The sequence below is a fragment of the Meleagris gallopavo genome, chromosome 20, assembly GCF_000146605.3.
Source record: "Meleagris gallopavo isolate NT-WF06-2002-E0010 breed Aviagen turkey brand Nicholas breeding stock chromosome 20, Turkey_5.1, whole genome shotgun sequence".
NCBI lineage: Eukaryota > Metazoa > Chordata > Aves > Galliformes > Phasianidae > Meleagris > Meleagris gallopavo.
Window position 1 is genome coordinate 5,503,980 of NC_015030.2, and position 21,635 is coordinate 5,525,614.

The window sequence follows — 21,635 nt, forward strand, 5'->3', positions numbered from 1 at the left end:
GGCATTACTTGATTCTTCCCCCGCACTGTTATTTGGCATAGATCTGTTGTTTTGTTCCAGAAATTTGGGTATGATGGGGAAATGAGGCAACACTGAAACAGTAAGGTGAGGCTGCCTGCACAGAGCGTGCGGAAACACAGCCAGGGGGCTTCTTGCCTTTCAGCTCCCAGCCCCTGCTGAGGATCATATCTAGTTATGTAAAGAGAAATTTCTTTATTGTTTAACACTCAGCAATCACAAACCAGAGCCTCTTTCCTTATCAGTAAGGGTGGTAACTACTTTACCAAATGCTAGTGGTTACCCCACTTGCGTTGGAGTATAACTGGAGTTCGTGCTTGGGGCTGATAGGATTGTTCTTTGTTGATACATGCTCTGTTAGGTGACTAAATACAGTATAAAACCTATTCCTGCAAGGCTTTTCTTGGGAAGCTGTAGCTTCATGGGTGGCTGTAGGGATAGCTGCTTGATCTTCATGGGATGTTGGGTGTTAATTTTATCTGTGATCTAAATCTTGCCTGAAAACGAAGATGATCTTCATCTGTTGCTTTTCCCTCATCCTTTGTTGGTAGATGTACCCGACAGAGAACTAAGCAACAGCACACTGCTGGGTTCTTGAGTGGTGGCTCTTGGTTTTTCTGAAGCAGCCAGGTGCTGTGGTGATGGGCACTTCCAGAATACCAGTAACTTCATAATTGCATTCATTAAAGAGGGAAGGGAGGGGGGGAAAAAAAAAAGCACATGGGCAGAACTGTTCCTAAATAAAGTGTTTGGAAGTTTTCATCAGCCAAGTTTGGGTTCTCACTGTTTTCAGCTGGGAGTGGAGCACTGCATTGTTCTGCTGCCTTGTCTCCACTCGGTGGTGTTTCTCCCTGTTTGGGCACTGCAGTTAATAGGGGTGGGAGCAGAAGAATGGCTTTCAATGATTTGACTGTTGTGGGAATGATGAACGAGGGGAATTAATTCCCATCATTTCAAGCTGTATGTTTTCTGCTTTGTTCCGAGCTGAGCTGATAGGTGGGTTCTGAGTACAAAGCAGCTTTCAAGAGGAGGAGGAGGAGGAACCTCTTGTTTTGGGTGCAGTTTTTTCAGTGCAGACACAACATGGAGATTTTTGGTGTTCTGGCAAGTTCCATTAGCCCACATACACCAGGGGATTTTACAGCAGAGAGGGGAGTTGTGGAAATGAAGCATTGAGGACTGTTTATTCACAGGGTGATGATTTCTAGAAGAAATAGCCTTGGATGGCAGACTTTCCCATAAAGTCAGTTTCCTTTTACACGAGGAGAGGTCATGCAATAACTGAGATGTCAGCTGGTTGATGGCTTCGTGGTGCTTCAATCTGAGCTCTCTTCTGCTTTTCTGTCATCTCAGTTTGAGAGCTGTCATCCTATTTGATTTGCGAGCCAGGCTCCCTTCTGCCCTCCTGCCACAGGTCTGTGGTGCCTGGATTGATTCCAGTGAAACTGGTATTGCCCCACTCTAATCTGTCACTGTTACAGAAAGCCAGGAGCAACATAAAGCATCTTGTAAAAGATAACTGATTCGTTGGGTGCAGATAAGGAACCTGCAAACAATAAAGTCTTTTTCCCGACCTCTGAGGCGTGCAGTTTGTTGAGCACAACACTGAGCACTCAGAGGATGGAGGCTTTGGAGGCAGCCTGACACCAAAGTCTGGAATGGCAAAAATAAGGTGTAGGCAGCAGAAGTTGTAAGGGAGCAGCACAGGCAGGTCTGAAATACTTGTACAGAACTGATGGGTTCCCTCAGAACTGATGTGTGTTTAGTTGTGCTGCCAGAGCACGGAGCAGGGTTTGGGTTTATGATGGTAGAAACCTGCTTCCTTATAGCTCAGCTCTTTGGTCAGACGTGCTGGCTGTGAAGGACATGCTCTTCCCGTGCCATGCAGTCCATGTGAGTGCCCTCGAGCAGGAAGCTCCAGCAGAAGGGTTGTGATTGCCTTCAGTCAGTTCTGCAGTGCAGTGCCTTGGGTCTCACAGTGCTATTTTAATTATGGGCCGAGCAGCCCACGCCTGGTATCGCTGCATCCATCAGAAGATGGGATCTATTGCTGCTGGAGGCCGAGGGCTGCCATGTTCAGGTGGTGCCTTAAGCCACGTTCACTCCTGGTCCTCCTCAGGGGGGGCCAGGGGAAGCGGGTTGGTCTTGAGGAGCTGATGGGATGGATGTGTCACTAAGGGAAATGATTAACATAAAGCAAAGCAGGCTGGAAGAACCAGGGGAGAGGTAACGTGGGCTGGGAATATCTGACCTGAGAGCTCCTAAACAACAGAATCTTCCTTGTTTTTAAAGGCGGTGTTTTAGACCAAAGGGGCTACTGCAACAAACCCGCAGTGCTTTGCAATGCTTCAGAGTGGAAACATTCCAGGTGAGTGGAATTGCGGCTGTCGCCCACTGAGCGCACAACCAGCTCAACCAGCAGCTCAGATGGAGGGCTGGGAAATCCCCATTCTCTGAGCAGCAGGAGTGATTCTGCCCACCCCATGGCTCGGGGTGTGAGCTGGGGGTTTGTTCACTGATTTGGTGTGATTTGAGATGTATGGGTTGTTCTAAAGCACGTAGGAAAAAGTGGAGGTAGGTTGGCTTGTGGAAGAAGCAGAGAGGGAGATCTGATGGGAGCAGGGATGGATGCAAGGTCGGTGCCCCAGTATCTAACAGGAAGCTCCAGGAGGAAGTATGGAACACGATAAGAGGAGTGCTGAGCCTGAGGGCTGCCCCCACTGCTGGGTTGTGCTACTGGCTGTGGCTGCAGCCTCTGCCTTCTCCCTTTCCCTGCTCTGACCTGAAGTGCTGAGCAGCTCCTGGCTGTGGGTCACTGCTGCAGTCCCTCTTCTCCTGGGATTTGTGCCTGGGCCTGGCACAGCGAAGGTTGGTGCTCTGGGGGCTCACCCTTAGGGCGAGGTCAGCTCAGTGTGCTGCTTTATGGCTGGGAGCGGCTCGGAGCTTTGTAACCCAGCACAGTCGCTGCTGATGTGGGAGTCGCATCACTGCAGAAGTCTTGGTGGGCACCTGGAGCTGCAGAGCTTCCAGCACAAACCAGGGAGCGCCGTTCCTTGGGTCTGTTTGCTCTGGGGATCTGTGCTGCTGCTCCCCATCCACGCACGGAGCTGCAGCTCTTTGCCCAGGGCCCCCACGCAAGAAACACAATTAGTAGGCTCCGTGCCATGGTCAGCACAGGGAGCCCGAATGGCTGAGGAGCAGCATCAAAGCCTCTGAACCACCTTTTTTCTTTTTTTTTTTTCCATAGGGAGAGCTTCTAATTTTCTCAACGCATCCAATTAATGGGGGCAGGCACTGGCTGGCTGCTCAGGGTTGGTGCTGAGGGATGGATGTGCCATATTCAGAACAGAGTGAGGCGATGGCAGCCCCGGCACAGAGCTGCACGAGTCCATCTCCAGCATGAGGAGCTCTGGGGCCGCACTGGGCAGTGCAATCAGTCCCACCCTGAGCCCTGCAGGGACTGGGGTTGGTGCAAGGCAGTGTGCAAGCAGTGTTCTGTGGGCAGCTGTGCTCATCCCGTGGGTTAATTATCCCTCATTGCTGGGCTGGCTGATGGGTGCTCAGATCCAGTCGCTCTGTTTGTGGAACTAAATGTGTTTGTAGGTTTACCAACGTGTTGTGCAGGTGAGGTGTTGTGAGGATCTGCCCTCGGTGTGTGTGTAAATGGTGCTGTCACCGCCCTGCTGGCTCCTGGGGAGAGGAAAATGAAGGTAAAGCAATGGGTGCTACAGGGCAGGGAGCTCTGAGGAGCTGCGGGTTGATGCGATGAGATCAGGGAGCTGTGGGTTGGGGCAGCGCATCCTTTTGATGTCTGAAGGGTCGGGGTGAGCACTGCCCTGGGATGGAGCCGCTAATGAGCGGTGAGATGGCACGGTCTGAGCGTGCCCTGTATTTAGAGAGAGGCAGAGGAGCACAGCTGGGACTTTCCATCCATTCACCCAACGCTTGGAGAGGAAGAGGCTCCCCTCTGCCCTCCCCATCTGCATCCTCACTCCGGCTGCGGTGCTGTTTGGCAGAGCCAGCACAGCATGCGGGACGTGGCCCCGACACGCAGCCCCGTTCATCCCCCAGAGCACTCAGCACAGGTGAGGCTGCAGCGCGGTTTGCTGACTGCATGGGCTGTTCCCAGCATGCCTGACACCGGGATGCAGCAGCTCGGCATCTCCATCAGCGTTATCTCCATGCAGAACTTCTTCCCTACAGCTAACAGAGGTGCTGGGCTGCTGAACTCGATCAGCACGGCGCGGGGTGAACGGTCCTATTGCCTAACAAATGGGATCTCTGCACAGCCGGGGCCTGGGACTGTTTATAGAAGGACCCAGGGGAATTATCCCAAAAATGAAAAAAATTCAAAGCGAAGAAAACAGGAGTATGGAAAGGGCTCAGGAGGGGCACAGAGAGGCAATGAGAAGGCAGACGTGTTTCCATCCCAAAGGGCAAATAGTGTTAACTGGGGGCGGTCCATTCTGAGCCATGTTAAGCCCTCACCTCCCCCGTAAGAACTCAGCAGAGAGGTCTGTGAGGTTTGTCTGCACGGGGAATGCAGGCAAGCAGAGGTGGGACCTGTATCCCAAAGCCCTCGTGGTGCCGTTCGGGTGGTTTTGGAGAGCTGTGTTCTGGCACAGGAGCTCCTCCTGCCCACAGATTTTGGGCTGGGGCCCAAAGCGGGCACAGATGTGGGTGGCTGTGGTGAGGGCAGAACGGGTCAGACTCGTCTCCCAGCCTGTTGCTTCTTGCAGGGGCCGCGTGAGCGTGGCAGGATGGGTGCTGGGAGCTGCAGCACCGCTGTTGTGCTGGGGGTTCCTGCAGCAAAGCCCGGCTCCCACTGCGCTGTGCTGGTTCTCATCCTTGGTTCTGCAGCAGTGCTCAGCAGCAGCATCACCAAACCAACTGGGGGAGGTCGGGCTCTGCTTTTGTCTGAGAGCAAAACCACGGGTACGAAGAGCCCTGCAACAGAGCCTGGTCCCGTGCACCTGTCCTTCTGATGTGATTCATTCTATGATGGTTTAAGAGAACAAAGAGGTCAGCTGGGAAGGGTTGGTGGATGCTTGGTTTTGCTTTTGGCCCTGGGTTGTTTTAGGCTGTAGGAAATGGGGAAGAGCAGCACAACTCCACGCCAGCATCATCATGCTCTGCCAATTGGTTCCCAAGACGGTGGTGCTGCTTTGGTTGGCTTTGTCCATAGGGCTCCTGCAGCCTCTCTAGCATCTGAAATTGCCCGTGTGAGTCCGTGAGTTGAGTTGTGCCCGCAGCCGCAGCATCTCGGCTGCAATTTTGGACTTTTACCCCCTATGAAGGCGCTGTCCCTCTGCTGGGACGCAGCACTGGAACGCTCCCCACGCCGGGGCGAGGTCTCCCATTCTCCCTCTGGGGCTCAGCTCTTTCCATCCCCCCCAAACTGGTTTTTCGAGTCATTTTTTTCATGCAGCTCCATCTCCGCGGGGAGGAGCCTCCCAGAGCCGCTCCTGGGCTCTGCCTCCTTCCCCTGAGTCCCCTCGTCCCATCCCCGCAGCCTGCAGCATCGCCGCCCCGACAGCTCCAGCATCGTGGCCGCAGCCTCTCCAGCATGTTCAAGGCGGTGGGCAAAGGCTCCCCGAGCAGAAATGCCCCCAGCAGAGCTTCTCCAGCCAAACCCAGCAAGTAAGTGCCATCCTCTTCGTGTGCCGTCATCCACGACCCAGGAGGGGGGAAGGTGGGAGGGTGTGCAGTGCCTGAACATGAACTTAGAGCACTGCTAATTGAGCAGCCATCCTCGTTTTGGCAAGAAGGAGCAAGGAGGACAAATGCAACCTCCTTGCTTGGGTGGAGCAGGCTCTGCTCACCGGTGAGGCAGCTGGGATTTGGGATCCCAGGAGTCGCTGAGTGAGGTTGGTGGGATGCTGCCCCGCAAAACGTGCTTCCAGGAGAGGGATGCTCAATTTGGGGCTCCCAGATGGTAAAAATGGGTGAGGAATGGCTCTGCTGGTGGCTGTACTCATCCATCCTGGTGACTGCGGGTCAAGCAGCTGAGGTTGGACCAAAAGAACCCAACGGCCACATTGTCCTCCATGCAGATTTGCTCAGCTCCAGGGAGATGTGAGATGGAACCAGGAGGGAAGAGACGTCCTCATCCCAGCTGTGATGTGTCTCCATCTCACATGTAGATGTGGCACTGAGGGATGTGGCCATTGGGCAGTATTGGTGGTGGGATGGCTGGACTGGTTGATCTTAGAGATCTTTTCCAATCTCAGTGACTCTATGCGAGCGGTGCGCTCACCCCTCCCTTGTGCTGTGGGTTCTGCTCAGGGTTATTTTCCACCTTCCCTCAGCAGTTTTGCGTTTCCCAGTGCCAGGGGACCAGTTCTGCAGGAATCTCAGGGTGAAAGGCTGAGGAAATCACAAAGGGGTCCTGCAGGGGTCCCAAGGTGGGCACAACCAGCTGCCCCATTTATGGGGACCAAACCCAATGGCAGACAGCCACAGAAGAGGGCGGCGCGGGATGGCAGCTAGAAGAGCTGCACCATTACCAGGCTGGTCCTGCTCAGTTTTGGGACATTGACCATCACATGAAGGCTAATTGGTCTGGGGGCTCAATCAGAGCCATCCTGCCACCATTAGCTGAGAAAATGAAGGTGGATGAGCTGTGTCCAGCCATCAGCACATCCTCTGCAGGTGGTCCCCAGAGCACCATGGTGGCCCTGAGGCCAGAGCCAAGGTCAGTGCCTTTGGGGATCCCAATTTCCATCCCAGGGATCGTGGTGTGGAGCTCCCAGAGCCTTTTTTTGTCCCTGCTTGGTGAGTGGGTGCCATGGTCCCACCTTAACGAGGTACTGGGATGGGGACAGTCCTCTGCCTGTGAAGTGACATTGTCTCTTGTGTGCAGTTGGATTGTCTGGAAGGCAGAAAGTGGTATGAGGAATGGACCAATTAATAATGATAATAATGGTGCTGTGCCTCTTATAGGCCCGAGATAGCCCTAGGGAGGAGCAGAGTGCTGTTCCCAGCTATCCCAGTAAGGTGGTGGTTCCTGTTTCCTGCCCACTGCCCTCCTGCAGCATCTTCACTCTGAAATGTGGGGCTGTGCTGTGCGTGGTTCTTAGTGTGTGAAGGCTTCTTGGGGTGGAAGGGCCACGTCCATGGGATGGGACGGGAGGGACAGCCCCGAAGGATGGAGATGGGGCTGTGTGGTGGGTGTCAGTGTGGATGGAAGAAGTCAGCATCCCTCTCAGCATGGCCTGGGATTGGGATAGGTGGTTTGGGTCCTTCTCCAAGCACACAGTGTTTTTCAGTCCATAGTTTTGTTGTGGCTTGCTCTAAACAAAGCTGCTCCACGCATCCATCCTTGTGAACCCAGAGCTGGGGCATCCCAGCTGTTCCTTGGTCAGGAAGAAGCATTATGGCCACATACCCTCTGCAGAAGGTTGGGTACTGGGATCCCACACTGAGCTCCTCCCCAGTGGGAGCCGAATTCCTCTGGGCATTGCAGGGTGACTCACACTCTCCTCCCTGCACAGTCTGGGCAGGGAAGCTGGGTGGTGCTGAGGTGTTTGCTCATGGGACACCGCCTCATTCCAGGTGTGCTGGGAGGAGTGGGATGTTGTGTAACCCGCTGGGGAGGGGGCAGCTCCTGCGTGCTCAGGGACACGGCGACCAAGCTCTGGCCCTGTGCCTCTTGTATGGCTTGGGGCCACCCTGCATCTCTCTGAGCCCTGCAGTTTATGGGGCACAGATGGGATGGGTCTGCATTTGCCATGGACTGAGCTGAAACATGAGCTTGGCTTGGTGTGGCTGTAACACTAAGTGACACTTTGCTGTCACCTGGGGCTGTGACAAATGGCTGCTCTGAACTGACAAATTCAGCCATGGTACTGCTGGAGCCTGGCAGAGCCACTGGGGCTTTCAGCTGACCCCACTGCTGCTGCTCCAGCTCTTCCCAATGATGAAGATCGCCCTTCCCCACCCGCCTGTTGTGCTGCTCCCACCCTCAGGTCCTCAAGCAGTGAGCTGGCCGTGCTCATTGCCCGCATGCAGACAAATGCTGACCAGGTGGAGAAGGACATCCTAGAGACGCAGTCCCTGCTCACACAGGTGAGATGTGGCACAGGGTGGTGGGAAGGTGGAAGGCTTTGGCTGGAAATGCAGTGCCTGGAGTAACAGGTGAGGTGTCTGCTCTGTGCTTCAGACTTTTTTTTTCCTCTGTTTTTCCTGGTCTCCAGGATGTCAGCAATGAGCAGAAGAACAAAGCCTTCGAGTTCCAGGCTGAGAATGCCAGGAACCTCAAGGAGGCAGAGACGCTGCTGAAGGACCTCTTCTTGGACGTGGACCGTGCCAAGAGGCTGAAACACCCCCAGGCTACCGAGATAGAAAAAGAGTGAGTGCACTGGGGGAGCTGGTGGGATGGAGAACTCCCAGCAGGGATATGGAGAACTTCTCAGTTCCTGGGAAGTGACTCCTGGGACACCCCTGCTGATGGAGAACCCCAGGGCCAGTGTAGAACAATAACAAATTTTTATGGGTTTTATGGGTGAAATGTGGGCTCCTTGAACAACTCCTTGGCTCTCCTCATTCCACACTGCCACACAAAAATGTGCCTTTTCTCCTCGGCAGCATCCAGCAGCTCCATGAACGTGTGACACAGTTGTGTGCAGAGTATCGGGACCTCTATGAGAAACTGAACGTCCCCGATATCGGGCCCAGGGTGGACTGGACAAAGATTCTGGACCAAAAGATGGTAACAGCAGCTGCTTTCCACACGTACCCACAACTCCTCCAAGATCTGATAATGCCCATAGGGCTCTGCCAGCCATCCTGTGCCCAGCATCATGCAGGGATGTTATGGGTTTGGTGGTGGAGCTAACTCAAGTGATCTGGATAGAACTCTCCTTCCAGATCCTAAAACCCACTGGAGAACCCTCTGGATTGACCCGTTCAGATTAAGAGCAAATAGAGGGGGATCAAGTAGAGATGCCATGATAGAAGGATAAGGGAAGGTGGTGTCGTCAAGGACTTTTAGCCCTACATCCTAGGGTACGCCCAACTGTAAGGTGTTGGGTGTCTTGACTGCCCAATTTGGTAAAAACCACTGAGATCCCCTCCCTTCCTCCCAGGCTGGTATCAGATCTTTCCATACCCTGCCAGCTTGCACTGTGGTTTCTCCCAGAAATATGGTATTTTGCTTTACCCTACTTTATTTGCACAGAAACAAGTCAATGCAGGACAGTACGGCCCCGGCATGTCAGAGCTGGAGAAGCAAATAGCTGAGCACAATATCCTCCAGAAGGAGATTGAAGCCTATGGCCTTCAGATCAAGAACCTGCGCTGCAGGGTAAGGCATCCTCTGCCCCCTGCTTGTCCCCTCTTCACCTGAGACCCCAACCTGTGTCCTGTGTGCTCATTGCCATGGTGCTGCAGAGGGCAGGAGGAGACTGGAGCTCAGGCAGAGGCCAGGGAGGTGGTTCCGTGAATCAGCTCCCCAACATCTATCAGTGATGATATTTTGGTAACAGCTATTGTTTTGTCCTTTTTTTTTCTTGGTCTTGGCTGTTATAACTCAGGATGTGACAGATCTGAAGAGCCAATACAAGGACTTGCTGGTAAGGTTCTTGGTGGTTTTCCGGACAGATTGGGATCTCATAGCAGAGTAATTCCTTTCCCAATGGGCAGGAAATGCCCAGGTCAGGGCAGGAACTTCCTCTGCGGTTGCACGGTGGAGTCATGTCCCTCATTTTCTTGGGTGCAAATTGAGGGCTGTGGGTGAAGGTAGCACCTCTTTATGGGCCACCATAAAGACAGGAGCTGCAGCAAGAAACCCCATCCCACAGAACATCCTATGGGATTGCAAACGCTGAGGCTTGTCCTGATCCATAATAAGGACTGCAGAGAGGAGATGGGAATCTGGAGTAAATGAAGTGACCCAACACCCTGGGCTTGGCCTGCTGGGTCCGTAGGGTTTGACATTGAGGAATGCCATTGTGAGAAACATAGCAGAGCTGGGACTGCTTTCAGACTGCCCAGGGCATCATTCTGCACCTGGGATTCTGGTTAGACAAACTCATCCTGTTTGTGAGGGAGGAAAAGGCCCCATCAGATAGGAATGAGCAGAGAGATCTCACCGAGGTCTCTGGGATTCTTCTGGTGGATGTGCAGTGCGGGGGGCCCTGGGGAGCACCAACACCTCTCTCTCCTCTGCAGAAAGCTTCTATCTGGCGAGGGCAGAGCCTGGGCAGCCTGTACCACCACCTGCAGGGCTGCACCAAGGAGCTGGGCTACCTGACGGAGCGGCAGACCCGCATCCTGAAGCAGGACTGGAGTGACCAGATGACAGACGTGCAGAGCATGCGGCGGGAGTACGAGGTGAGCTTCGGGGATGGCAGCATTTCAGCCTGTCCCTACCATGCCTGTTAACCATGCCCCCAGGTGTTACATCTCCATGGTTATTGAACACTTCCAAGGACAGTGACTCCAGCAATTCCCGCTTCCAACACACTAATGCTCTTTCGGAGAAGTTTTTCCTACTATCTAACCTGAATCTCCTCTGGCACAACTGAAGGCCATCACCTCTCATCCTGTCAAGCTTCTCTTCCTCTTCAGGACTTCAAGTCCAAAGAACTGCTCAGCCAGGAGGAGTTCGTCAACAACCTGCAGGACGATGGGGACAGGATGATTGAGCTGAAGCATCCCGCTGTCAAACCCATCCAGGTGAGGAAAGGGCTCTCCTTCCAAACCCTACAAGAGAATGAAAATGCTTCACGCAATCTGGGCCCCAGGAGGTTGGAGGAGCCCACTGAGTCACATTCTGTGCCACCACAGGCTCACCAGGAGGCCCTGAAGAATGAGTGGCAGAACTTCCTGAATCTCTGCATTTGCCAGGAAAGTCAACTGAAAAGCGTGGAGAACTACAAGAAGGTAAAAAGCAGAGAGGTGGTCAGAATGTTTGCTGCTGTTACCCAGTACATGTCCATTGGCACAGCTCACACCATACACAGCTCTTGTCCAACCCCTAGGATGGTTGTGGAGTTCTGTGAGCTATGGGAGCTTAGCTGGGAACTGAGACACCCCACAGGAGGTGGAGACAGCAATGTTCTCCCACCTCTGACTGTTTTCTTGCCCATGTCTCCAGTTCCAGGACGATGCTGAGACTGTGAGCCGCTCCCTGAAGAAGATGAGCTCCGATCTGGACACCAAATACACCAAATTCAACAAGGACAGCCCTGGCGTGGTGTCAGATCTGCTGCTCCATCTGGAGGTGAGGTCTTTAGGACTGGTGGCACCGTCCAGTCTTAAATTGCGCATCTCTGGCACAAAAATGTTATAGCTTCATCCCTAAATAAGAGTGGGGAATGAGAAGAGGTGGGTGAATGACCCTCCTGGGCAGCTCCTCCCACCTCATTGCCACCAAGAGCAAGGGAGGGAAGAGAGAAGTCTGACCTCAGGGGAGAGATGCAGGTTGGAAAGGCACGTTTGCCCAGGAGAGAGGGAAGGGATACATCCCATGTGGGATCTTTCCCGTACATTTCACTGCCAAGAGGTGCTGGGATCTCAGGAACCTCTGACACTGGAATGCAGTCACCTTTTGGCAAGTCTCTGCTCCTCGTCTGAAATCAAAACATCCCTAAGAGGTTTAATATGAGTCTGTGTGATCACCAAAGGTTAACTCAGGCTGTCCCTTCAAGGGCAGATGTGCTGGGAGGGAAGGAAACAGAGAAGAGTGGTGATATAAGTTTACTGAGGGACGTGGTTTAGTGGTATGATGGGGATGGGCTGATGATTGGGCTCAATGATCTTAGAGGTCTTTTCCGACCTTAATGATTCTGTGATAACAAAAAAGGAGAGGAGGGGACACCAAGGGTTCAAGAATGGAGAAGCTCCCGCCTCCATTGTATCAGTGAACACACAAGGATGGAGAACTGCCACCTTGCCACCTCCCCCCCTTCGCCCAGGTACCCACTGTTGTGCGATCCCTTCCTCTTCATTTAAGCACTGTCTTCCCTGCTTCTAGAATGATGAGAAGTCTGTGAAGCAGGCAGAGAAAAGCATCGCTGACCTGAAAAAGAGGAGCAAGGAGATCAGCCCTCTGAAACTGCGCAGGATGCGTTCCTCCCAGCCCCTCACCTTGGACACCCTGTGTGACTGGGATGCAGGAGAGGTGAGAGATCGACTGGTGGGTCCATCAGAAGAGGCAGGAATTGGATTCTTCTCCAGATCTTCTTTTCACGCCTGGTGCTGCAGAGGTGAATCTTTGCATGGGTTTTGATTTGTCCCAGGTGCAGCTGACCAGAGGTGACAAGTACACCCTGAAGGACAACAGCAACCCAGAGATGTGGGTGGTGCAGAGCAGCACTGGTGTGGTCCAGGAGGCCCCTTCTGCTTGCTTCTCCATCCTTCCACCAGACCCTGAGGCCGTGGACAAGGTCAATAGGTGAGTGCAGGTCATCGACAGCACGACTGCCTAAACCCCAGGCAAAAAGAAGCACAAAATACCATCTGGTCTCCCCGTTAAAGGGTAGTTCCACTTGATCCAGTGTCTTCTGTCTCCATTCCTCCTCATATGCACCACACAGACCTTGCTGTCAAAGCATTTTTGGCAGACAGGTTCGATTTCCTCACCCAAACACGTGACTTGCATAGGTTTGACTAAATTCATTGCAGAATCAGACTGCAGCTCAGGACTTGCCAAACAGGATGGAGCTATCTGTGCAATCTCCTTTCTGCCCGCCCCAGTGGGGAATGACAAATGTTCCTCGAACCATGAACCACCGTTCACTGCTGTTTGCTCAGTTGGTTTGTGAGGTTCCCACAGAAGGAGGGGATAATGCTGTGAGCTCTTGGCCCGGGGTGCTCAGATAAACCAGCACTGCTCACATGTTGTGAAAATTTGCTCACAGCCCAAATTCAGCAACACTGGGTGAGTCTGTGGTGGGAGTTTGGTTCCCAAGCCACGAGGGTGTGATTATTGCATTATTTGGATTTATGGGCTTCAAGTGCTTTCAAACAGAAGAGAAAAAGTTTGCAGCATCCTCCTAGATAAGAGCACCAGGCTGCAGGCTCCCAGAGCAGATGAGGCTGTGTCAGGACTTGCTTGCACTGTGGTTGCTGATGCACAGCTGATCTTGCAGGCTGGAAGGGGAGCTGAACGCGGTGAAGCAGAAGCGAGCAGCAGCTCAGAGCATGCTGAGGCGCAGCCATAAGGAGACGGTCCAGCCCAGCCAGCAGGGTATGTGTGCTCACACCCAATCCCATGCACACGTTGGGCAGCCTGGTTAGCATTGGGATGCCTTGTGTCCTCCCAAAGAGAGCAGTGATGGAGTGATTCAGATCCAAGAGCTTGCCAACCATGGGCACTTCAATTCTCTGCTGCCCTTCTCAGATTTCTGAGTCCGACCTTCAGCTCCATCGACAGTTGTAGGGTATTTAGGGTTAATGGAGGGATGTACCTATCATAACCTTAATGAAGTTTGGGGTTGGGTTTGTTCACTACCTGAGGGATATGGGATAAAGAGATAATGATGGTGAAATGCCAACCCTTGGCTACCTGTCATGAGAAGTAGTTGGAGCTCTGGGGATCGTGCATGGGAGAGCTCACGTCCTAAGACTGGGATGGAAGATGTGCAATGAGACTGAACCCAAGCTGTGTCTCACTGCAGTGCTGCCCAAGAGCACTCCTGTAGTCCAGGATGACCCCCAAGCCGACCAGCTTCTGGGTAGCCTGGATCGTGTTGGCAAGGACCTGGTCCAGGTAGAGAAGGAGGTCCTGAACCGAGTGAGGTCCCCAGTGAGCTACACTGACCCCACTGACGACCTGGCCAGGAGGATCAAACAGCAGCAGGTGGGTGCTTCTATGGGGAGGGGAGGGAAGCACTGTGGTGTTGGCCCAAAACAGAGCTAGCACCCAAGTTACACAGGAGACACTTCGGCCCTTGAAGTGGGACCGGATAAGGTTGATAGAAAAACGTAGTCCTTTCCTCTGGCCCAGCTTTGTAGCCAGATGGCCCATTCATTTTGGAGCCATGGACCAGCCACTCTTGGGGAATCCTCACTCTTACAGTGGAGATGCTGTTATCATTTACTCTCAGGTCTGTAGCATAAAAGACAATAAGATAGAAGGAATCAATCCAAGGGCGAGCTTTGGGTCAATAGTTTGGTGGATGTAAAGGGAATAGGAAAAGAGAGAGTGCCCTGGAGCCTCCTCCCAGTTCTCTGGTCTGTAGTAGTAGTTCAATGCATCTTCTCCCATGGGGATTTACCCAGCACTGGTAGATGATGGGCTTGGATATGTTTCTTCCATCTTCCTTCCCCACGCCCTGCCATTGCCAGACAGCAGCAGTCTGGATGCCAGTGAGAAGGGCCACCACACCCAGAGCCCCAAAAGCCACCCCTGAGGGAGACACGTTTTGGCAACAGCACTGTTATGACTACGCTCAGTGACTCTGCTCCCATCTGATGTGCCAGGAAACAACAAAGAAACTTGAGAGCCTGGGGGCAGCCAAGGATGCCTTGCAGAAGGAGTGTGAGACCTATCTTTCCAAAAAGCCCACCAGCACTTCAGCTTCCCAGCTCCCCGTCACGCTGAATGCCCTCAGGAGCAAATACAGCGATGTCAGCATGCTCTCCAGCCTCTACAATGAGAAGTGAGTGGGAACGAAGGGAGCAAGGTGCTGCTCAGATGTGCCAACAAAGGGCATGTGGTCTATGTGGGCATATGGGTTGAGGGCCATCTAGCCCAGGGGAGATTGGGAACCTTCCATCCATCATCAAAGGTATCCCTGCAGGACTTTCTGTACGTAATCTGTGGTCAGATACAAAGCTGTACAAAGTCCACAAAAGTGATGTGTGTCCCAGCAATGCTTCATGCGGTCAAGCACAACGCACCTGGTTTCTGGCAGGGCTGTGAGTGCATGCTGCTTGTTCCCAGCCATGCTGCAGAAGCTTTGCTGTTAAACAAGCTTAAAAATGCGGAATTGGAGAGAAGAGGAAGAAATAAAGTGGTCTAGTGTAGCTAACTTTGTTGTTTTTCCCTTCCTCAGGGCTAAGGCTGCCCTGAACCTGGAGACTCAGATTGAGAACACAGACAAGGTTGTCAGCACGTTTGAGGCCAAGCTGGCTCAGGATAGCATCATTCCTGCATCTCCCAATGCCCTGCAGGACCGAGCCAATGACCTGCAAGTAAGGGAACATCAGACTCTTTGCTAGGGTGGGGAGATCTCTCAGCCCAGTGGGGAGAGCTGGATTTGGCTTATTTGAGCACGCCAAGAACCCAGTGATGGAGCCTTTCTAAGGTTCTGTTCTTTGCGCCTGAGCTCCCAATCTCCCTTCTCCACCCTTAACTTTCACCCCGACTCAGAGTGACCCCAAAACTTCTCCCTTCTTCTCCACGCTCCATCCAACCCACCTTGTTTCCCATATTCTTCCATATTGGTTGTCTGTCTTGGAGATCCCTAAGAGCTGTGAGTTAGGGATGGCACTAAGGCGAATGCTGCTCTTTGGTGCTGCCAACCCGAATGCATCTCACCCTACAGAAGATGAAACGGGACCTGGTGGCCCAAGAGGACTGCGTGCTGAAGCTCAACCGTGGGCTGAAGGATGCTGAGCACAGCTGCAGTGCTGTGCAGAACAACTTCCAGGAGTACTGCCCTGACCTGCCCCGGCAGAAGCGTGAGGTGCAGCTCCTCAATGACCGCTACCACGCTGTTGCAGACCAGCTGGACCAGCGGTGAGGACCTGCAGCTCCCTGAGCACAGGCTTGTAGTCCTAAGCAGATGACTTCTGGCCATTTGCTGACCCAATGACCCTACACAGAGAGCCATTTTTGTTATCTTGGTGTGACATATATACCAAGGTGTCTTTTTAGGAACTTGCATGTGAATCTTTATCCTTCTCCTTAATATTTCTGTTCTATGTAGAGAGAAGACCCTCCGAAATATCAGCCTCACCTACCAGCAGTTCCAGAACTCCAATGAGAACCTGATGTTCTGGATGAACAACCTACCCAAGCACCAGGTGAAGACCACAGATGGGCCAAGCCAGATCAATTACAAGCTGCAGGCACAGAAGGTGTGTTTCAGGGCAAGGACCACAGCATTACCAGTATGGGAGGAATTTGATGTTGGGAATGGCATGCCGAGTGGTACCAGCCAGCTCTTGAGCAGCCCCTAAGCTGGCTCACTCAGGTGATGGGGTGCAGAGGCCTCTGGGCGGTATTTCAACCCATTCTTAACATCATTCATCTGTCTTGCAGAGACTGCTGGAGGAGATTGAAAGCAAGGAGCCTGAGAAGAACGCCGTGGTCAGACTGTCCCGGAATGTGCAGTCCACTCTCAATGTATGGCTGGGTTTTCCTATGTAGCGCTCCCTTATCACCACCTCACCAGAGAGATCCCAGCTGACTCTTCTGTTTTGGCTCTGAACAGGACTATGAGCTCCAGGCAGGCAAATACAGCTCTTCTCTGGACCCTGCTCTGACAGACTTTGCTGCCAAAAGGCTGCGGGTGACCCCTCTACAAGAAAGCATCCAGGCCCAGGTACAGTGTTAAGACAAACACACAGAAACAGTTATCTTGCTCCTGTGTGCCCTGCAAGCCTTAATCCACGCTTAGAGCCACGTTGTGACCCTAAACCCAGGGACAAATGTCATCAGCCTTTGGCAGGCCTGAGCCAGAGTTCCTTTGTTCTCTTCCCAATTACAGCCCCTATCTCCCGTGTCACCTTGGCTTTCCCAACTGCCAACCTTGTGTGGCTTAAGGTGAATCTGGAAGCCCAAACCCTGTGTAGGGCAATAGGCATCCAAGAGCCATTCAGTCAAAGGGGACATGTTCTCCTGCATAAGTACTTAGATGCTCCGTATCTCATTTTCCATAGCAAGTCAGATGTGATGACACCAGTCCCTGGGATAGTGCAGTATCGAACGTGTGCTGGGTGAAAGGAGGGCGTGGGGATGAGTGGGACGAGGCTCTCACTGCTGCTCCTTTTCCAGGAAAATGATGTATCCAAGCACTACATGGAGCTGGCGGCAGAAAATAGACAGCAGCTCAGCCGGCTGGAGTTTGCCAAGAAGATTGTTGAGAAGGTACCAGCTAAGAGCTTGTGGGTGGTTGGGGTACATTGGACTGTAGTTGGAAACGGTCCTTCTGCAGCTGTAACAAGGCAGCACGAAGCACCCTTGTGCACTGCAGCACCTCCCTGACAGGTGGAAACTTTTTGAGATGTAGCTGCTTGAAATGGTGCTAATGTGTCCTCGTTTGTCACTTACAAGCAGCCTCATTTAGGTGCTCCCTGGGGTCATCTACCATTCTGTCTCCTGCCCTGCCCTGCTCTGTGCTGGGTTCAGACTGACTTGCTTTCCCAGCTTTTTTATTTTCGTTTGCTTTCTCCTTGCAGAAAGAAGTGCATGAGGACATTCAAAGTGTGCATGAGCAGACCCAGCAATCTGCAAACAAAGCTGTGTCGAGCAGGGAATCTGAAGGGCTGAAATTGCAGCTGGAGGAGGAGAGGAGGAACGTGGCCAGGATTGAAGAGGAGCTGGAGGAGCACAGGAACAAGCTGCTCATGCTGAAGACTCAGAGGCCCGTTGAAAGAGTGGAAGAAAAAGAGGTGGTGGAATATTACAGAGACCCACAGCTGGAGAGCAACCTGACCAAGATGATGCGGCAGATCGAAGAGGAAGGCAAAAAGAGGCAGAGCCTGCAAGAAGACATCGAACTGATGAGCAGGAAGCTTGCCCAGATGGAGAGTGAGAAGAAGGCTGTGCCTGCCCAGCTTCTCACCAAAGAGATAACAAAAATTGAGAAAGATCCCAGCCTGGATAGCCAGGCAGCCAGCCTTCGGCAGGAGATCAGGCGTCTCCAGGAGGAAAGCTTGGCCGCTGCTTCCGAACTGGAGCAGTGTAAGAGAGAGCTGCACATGCTAGAGAGAAAGCAGCCCAACATCCGAGAGAAAGTGGTGGTGAAGGAGCTGATCAAAACAGAGAAAAACCCAGAGATGCTGAAGTCTGTGAGGAACCTGCAGCTACAGATTGATGAGGAGTCCTTCAAAAGGAAGTCTGCAGAGGAAGCGATTGTGAAGGTAAAGAGCAAGATCGAGGAGGTGGAAAAACTAATTGATGCTGCAGAACCCAAAATTATTGTGAAGGAGGTGAAGCAGGTAGAGCAGGATCCGGAGTTATTGAAAGAGTCTTCCAAGCTTAAAACTCTGATTGAAGAAGAGAGGAGCAAGAACTTGGCGCTCGCGGGTGAGCTGGGAGAGCTGCAAAGCCAGTGCAGCATTGCAGAGAAGCAAAAACCAAGGGTGGAAGTTAAAGAGAGGGTCAATGAGATTTTCATGGTGGATCCCGAAACAGAGAAGGAAATTGCACACCTGAAAAGAGAGCTGCAGGAAGTTACTCTGAAAAGGACAAAGATCGACAGCGAGGTGGAAGAGGCCTTGGCAGAACTCAGTGTCCTCAGGTCACAGAAACCAGAGGTGGAGCTTAAAGAGGTTATAGAGGAGGTGGTGAAGCACGAGAAGAGTCCTGAAATTCTTAGAGAAATCGACAGGCTGAAACAGCAGCTGAATGAACTAGTGAACACCAATGGCAGGACCCAAGAGCAGCTCATCAGGCTGCAGGGTGAGAGGGATGAATGGAAGAGGGAGAGATCCAAGGTGGAAACGAAGCTGGTCAACAAGGAAGTCATCCGGTATGAGAATGATCCACTGTTGGAAAAGGAAGCTGACCGCCTCCGTCAAGAAGTGCGCAGCATGGCTCAGAAGAGGAGAGCTGCAGAGGATGCTATTTATGACCTGCAGAATAAATACATGCTTCTGGAGAGGAGAAAGCCAGAGGAAAAGGTCATCGTCCAAGAGGTGATTCTGACTCAAAAGGATCCCAAGCTCCGAGATGAACACAACAGGCTGAGCCGGAGTCTGGATGAGGAGGTGAGCAACAGGCGGCGTCTGGAACGCGACGTGCAACAGCTTCGTGTGCTGGTGGAAGAGCAAGAGAAGCTCCTCAACTTCCAGGAAGATCGAAGTAAGAGGCTTGCACTGGAGAAAGAGATGAGGCAAATTACCTTGAGAATAAAGGAGCTGGAGGAGAGCCCAGCCCCAGTGCAAGAGAAGATCATTATGGAAGAAGTGGTGAAGTTGGAGAAGGATCCGGTCCTTGAGCAGTCTGCCAGCAACCTGCGCCTGGAGCTGGACCGGGAGAAGATGGAGGTGCTGAACTTGCAGAGAGAGTGCAAGAACCTGCAGATGCAAGTTGATGTCCTCCAGAAAGCAAAGTCCCAGGAGAAGACCATCTACAAGGAGGTGATTCGGGTGGAAAAGGACAGAGCGCTGGAGAGCGAACGTGCCCGCATCTGGGAACAGCTGAGCAGGGAGAGAGGGGCCAAGCAAAAGGCAGAAGAGGAGGTACGGAGGCTCAGGGAAAAGATCGAGAGAGCTGAAGGCATGAAGAGGACGTGGGCTCGGGAGGAGACAGAGCTACAGAAAGCCAGGAACCTGGCAATCCAGGAGAGAGCCAGCCTGGAGAGCGAGCTGCGGGAGCTGGAGAGGCAGAAACAGCAGAAAGTTCTTTTCCTTCGGGAAGAGTCCAAACTGCTCAACCAGCGGACTGAGAGTGACCGGCAGAAGAAGAAGCAGCTGGAACAGGAGTTTTCCATGCTGGAGGCAGATATCCTGAGGGAGAAGGACCAGATCTACAATAAGGAGAGGTTCATTCGAGATCTCCGGTCAAGAGTCAGCAGGGAGGAAATAAATCACGAGACCCAGATGAGAGAGACCAACCTCTCCACCAAGATCTCAATACTGGACCCTGAGACGGGGAAGGATATGTCCCCTTACGAGGCCTATAAGAGAGGCATCATAGACAGAGGCCAGTACATCCAACTGCAAGAGCTGGAGTGCGACTGGGAGGAGATCACCACCCTGGGCCCAAACGGAGAAGTCTCGGTTCTCCTGGACAAGAAAAGTGGGAAGCAGTACTCCATCGATGATGCACTACGGCTGAGAAGGATCACGAAGGAGGAGTATCAGCTGTACCGGGATGGCAAGATTCCCATCTCTGAATTTGCCTTGCTGGTGGCTGGGGAATCTAAGCCTCCTTCATCCCTTTCTATTGGTTCCATCATCTCCAAATCCCCAATCCAATCCCCCACTACCCCGCAAACCCAAAGCTTTTTCCCCCCAGGCTCACAGAAGGGCTTCAGTGATGACACGTCCCCCATTGCCGGGGTGTACGATACCACCACTGACACCAAGTACAACATCAAGACTGCTGTTACAAAGAAGCTGCTTGATCCCATGACAGCTCAGAAGCTCCTGGAAGCCCAGGCTGCCACGGGAGGCATCATAGACCTCCTTTCTCGGGACCGGTTGTCGGTCCATAAGGCAATTGAGCGGGGGCTGATTGACAGGACCTACATGCAGAGACTGCTCAACGCCCAGAAAGCTTTCACGGGGATTGAGGACCCAGTGACCAAGAGAAGGCTGTCTGTGGGGGAAGCAGTTCAGAAGGGATGGATGACTAAGGACAGTGCCTTCCCCTATTTGGAGGTCCAGCATCTAACTGGAGGGCTCATTGACCCCAAGAAAACCGGTCGCATCCCCGTGCTGGAAGCTGCCCATATGGGCATGATAACGGGTGACCTGGCCAACAGGCTCCAGGATGAGTCCAGCTATGAGAAAGACCTCATCGACCCCATCACTAAGGAGAAGATAAATTACAAGGAGGCCATGGCTCTCTGCCAGAAGGATTCTCTGGGCAGCCTGCTGCTGCTCCCAGCTGCATCAGAGGGCTACCAGCCCTACCGCTCCCCCAAGCTCTCACGGTTCAGGCATTGAACGGATCGGTCCTTTCAGGAGTTCATCCCTTCAAAGCATCTCTCCCTGCGGAAGCAGCAGCGATCACGGGAATGGAGCATCTAGCATTTAGAGCTGCATACTCTTCTGTCTTAGCTATCCCTGCTTCCCAACACAGCTTGGCCGTGTGAGGAAGAAAGCGTGATCAAACACGTGCAAGGACCTGGGCACGCAGGTCCCGCTGTCCCCCAGGTTGCTGTGACAGCAGAAGGGGTTTGCTTGCAAGAACTCTGATGGCAATAGATTAAACATGGCTGTAGACAGAAAGGGGGAGAGGCAGAGTGTTTTCAAGTTGGGTCATTCTTCTGCATGCAATAAACGTAGAAAGTGCGTCTCTGTGGCTGTGTTCTTTTTGCAACCTGTGGCTGAAGGTGGGGGATGTGTTCCCATACAACCACATGCCCTATCTATAGAGCGTTTGAAGGCTCTTCATCCCACAGATCTCACAGCACTGAACTGAGCAGAAATACTATTCTGCGAGTCCACAGTTTTAAAGATTTTCCTATACCTGGTGCCTGTGCTGTAGATGCCTCGGGTTGGTTCACTGAGCTGCTGACAGATGAAGCCATGCCTCAAGCAAAAACCCAATCAAACCCCATTGACGTGGGAGGTTTTGGGGCTTGTCCTGCACCCGTGCTGAGGCAGATGTGTTGCAAGGGATGGGCTGACCTTCAGTAGCATTTTGCTGATGTTTGCAATCCATAGTGATGTGAAACTGCTTTCTGCAGCTCTTGGCTGTGGGATCCACCCAGAAGTACCTGAAAATCTGCACTTGTCTTTTTTTTTTTTTTTAAGTCTGAACTTTCCCT

General features: G+C 52.7%; 1 protein-coding gene across 2 annotated transcripts; it reads left to right on the forward strand.

The window, feature by feature from the left end:
* The first annotated feature begins 23 nt into the window (after nt 1-23).
* On the forward strand, nt 24-21,185 carry EVPL (envoplakin). 2 transcript variants are annotated; one of them, XM_010721395.3, is made up of 24 exons: nt 24-2,386; nt 3,266-5,040; nt 5,531-5,658; nt 7,986-8,085; nt 8,214-8,368; nt 8,605-8,728; nt 9,197-9,322; nt 9,552-9,590; nt 10,189-10,350; nt 10,588-10,695; nt 10,807-10,902; nt 11,117-11,242; nt 11,996-12,142; nt 12,261-12,415; nt 13,113-13,210; nt 13,641-13,822; nt 14,446-14,624; nt 15,021-15,159; nt 15,513-15,706; nt 15,897-16,047; nt 16,232-16,315; nt 16,404-16,514; nt 16,967-17,059; nt 17,371-21,185. In XM_010721395.3, the coding sequence occupies exons 3-24, from the start codon at nt 5,585-5,587 to the stop codon at nt 20,806-20,808; spliced, it is 6,081 nt and encodes a 2,026-aa protein (XP_010719697.1). In that variant the 5' UTR covers nt 24-2,386; nt 3,266-5,040; nt 5,531-5,584; the 3' UTR covers nt 20,809-21,185. The 2 variants fall into 2 exon arrangements, with proteins under 2 accessions (XP_010719697.1, XP_010719692.1); XM_010721390.3 differs by having other exon boundaries at nt 3,266-5,658.
* The last annotated feature ends 450 nt before the right edge of the window (nt 21,186-21,635 follow it).

What these genes read in the sequence shown, in the direction of transcription:
- EVPL (XM_010721390.3), top strand. Translation starts at nt 5,441, where the DNA reads ATGCAGCTCCATCTCCGCGGGGAGGAGCCTCCCAGAGCCGCTCCTGGG. An exon ending in TCTCCAGCCAAACCCAGCAA is followed by an intron (nt 5,659 to 7,985) that starts GTAAGTGCCATC and finishes TCCCACCCTCAG; the next exon opens with GTCCTCAAGCAGTGAGCTGG. An exon ending in GGAGGATCAAACAGCAGCAG is followed by an intron (nt 13,823 to 14,445) that starts GTGGGTGCTTCT and finishes CTGATGTGCCAG; the next exon opens with GAAACAACAAAGAAACTTGA.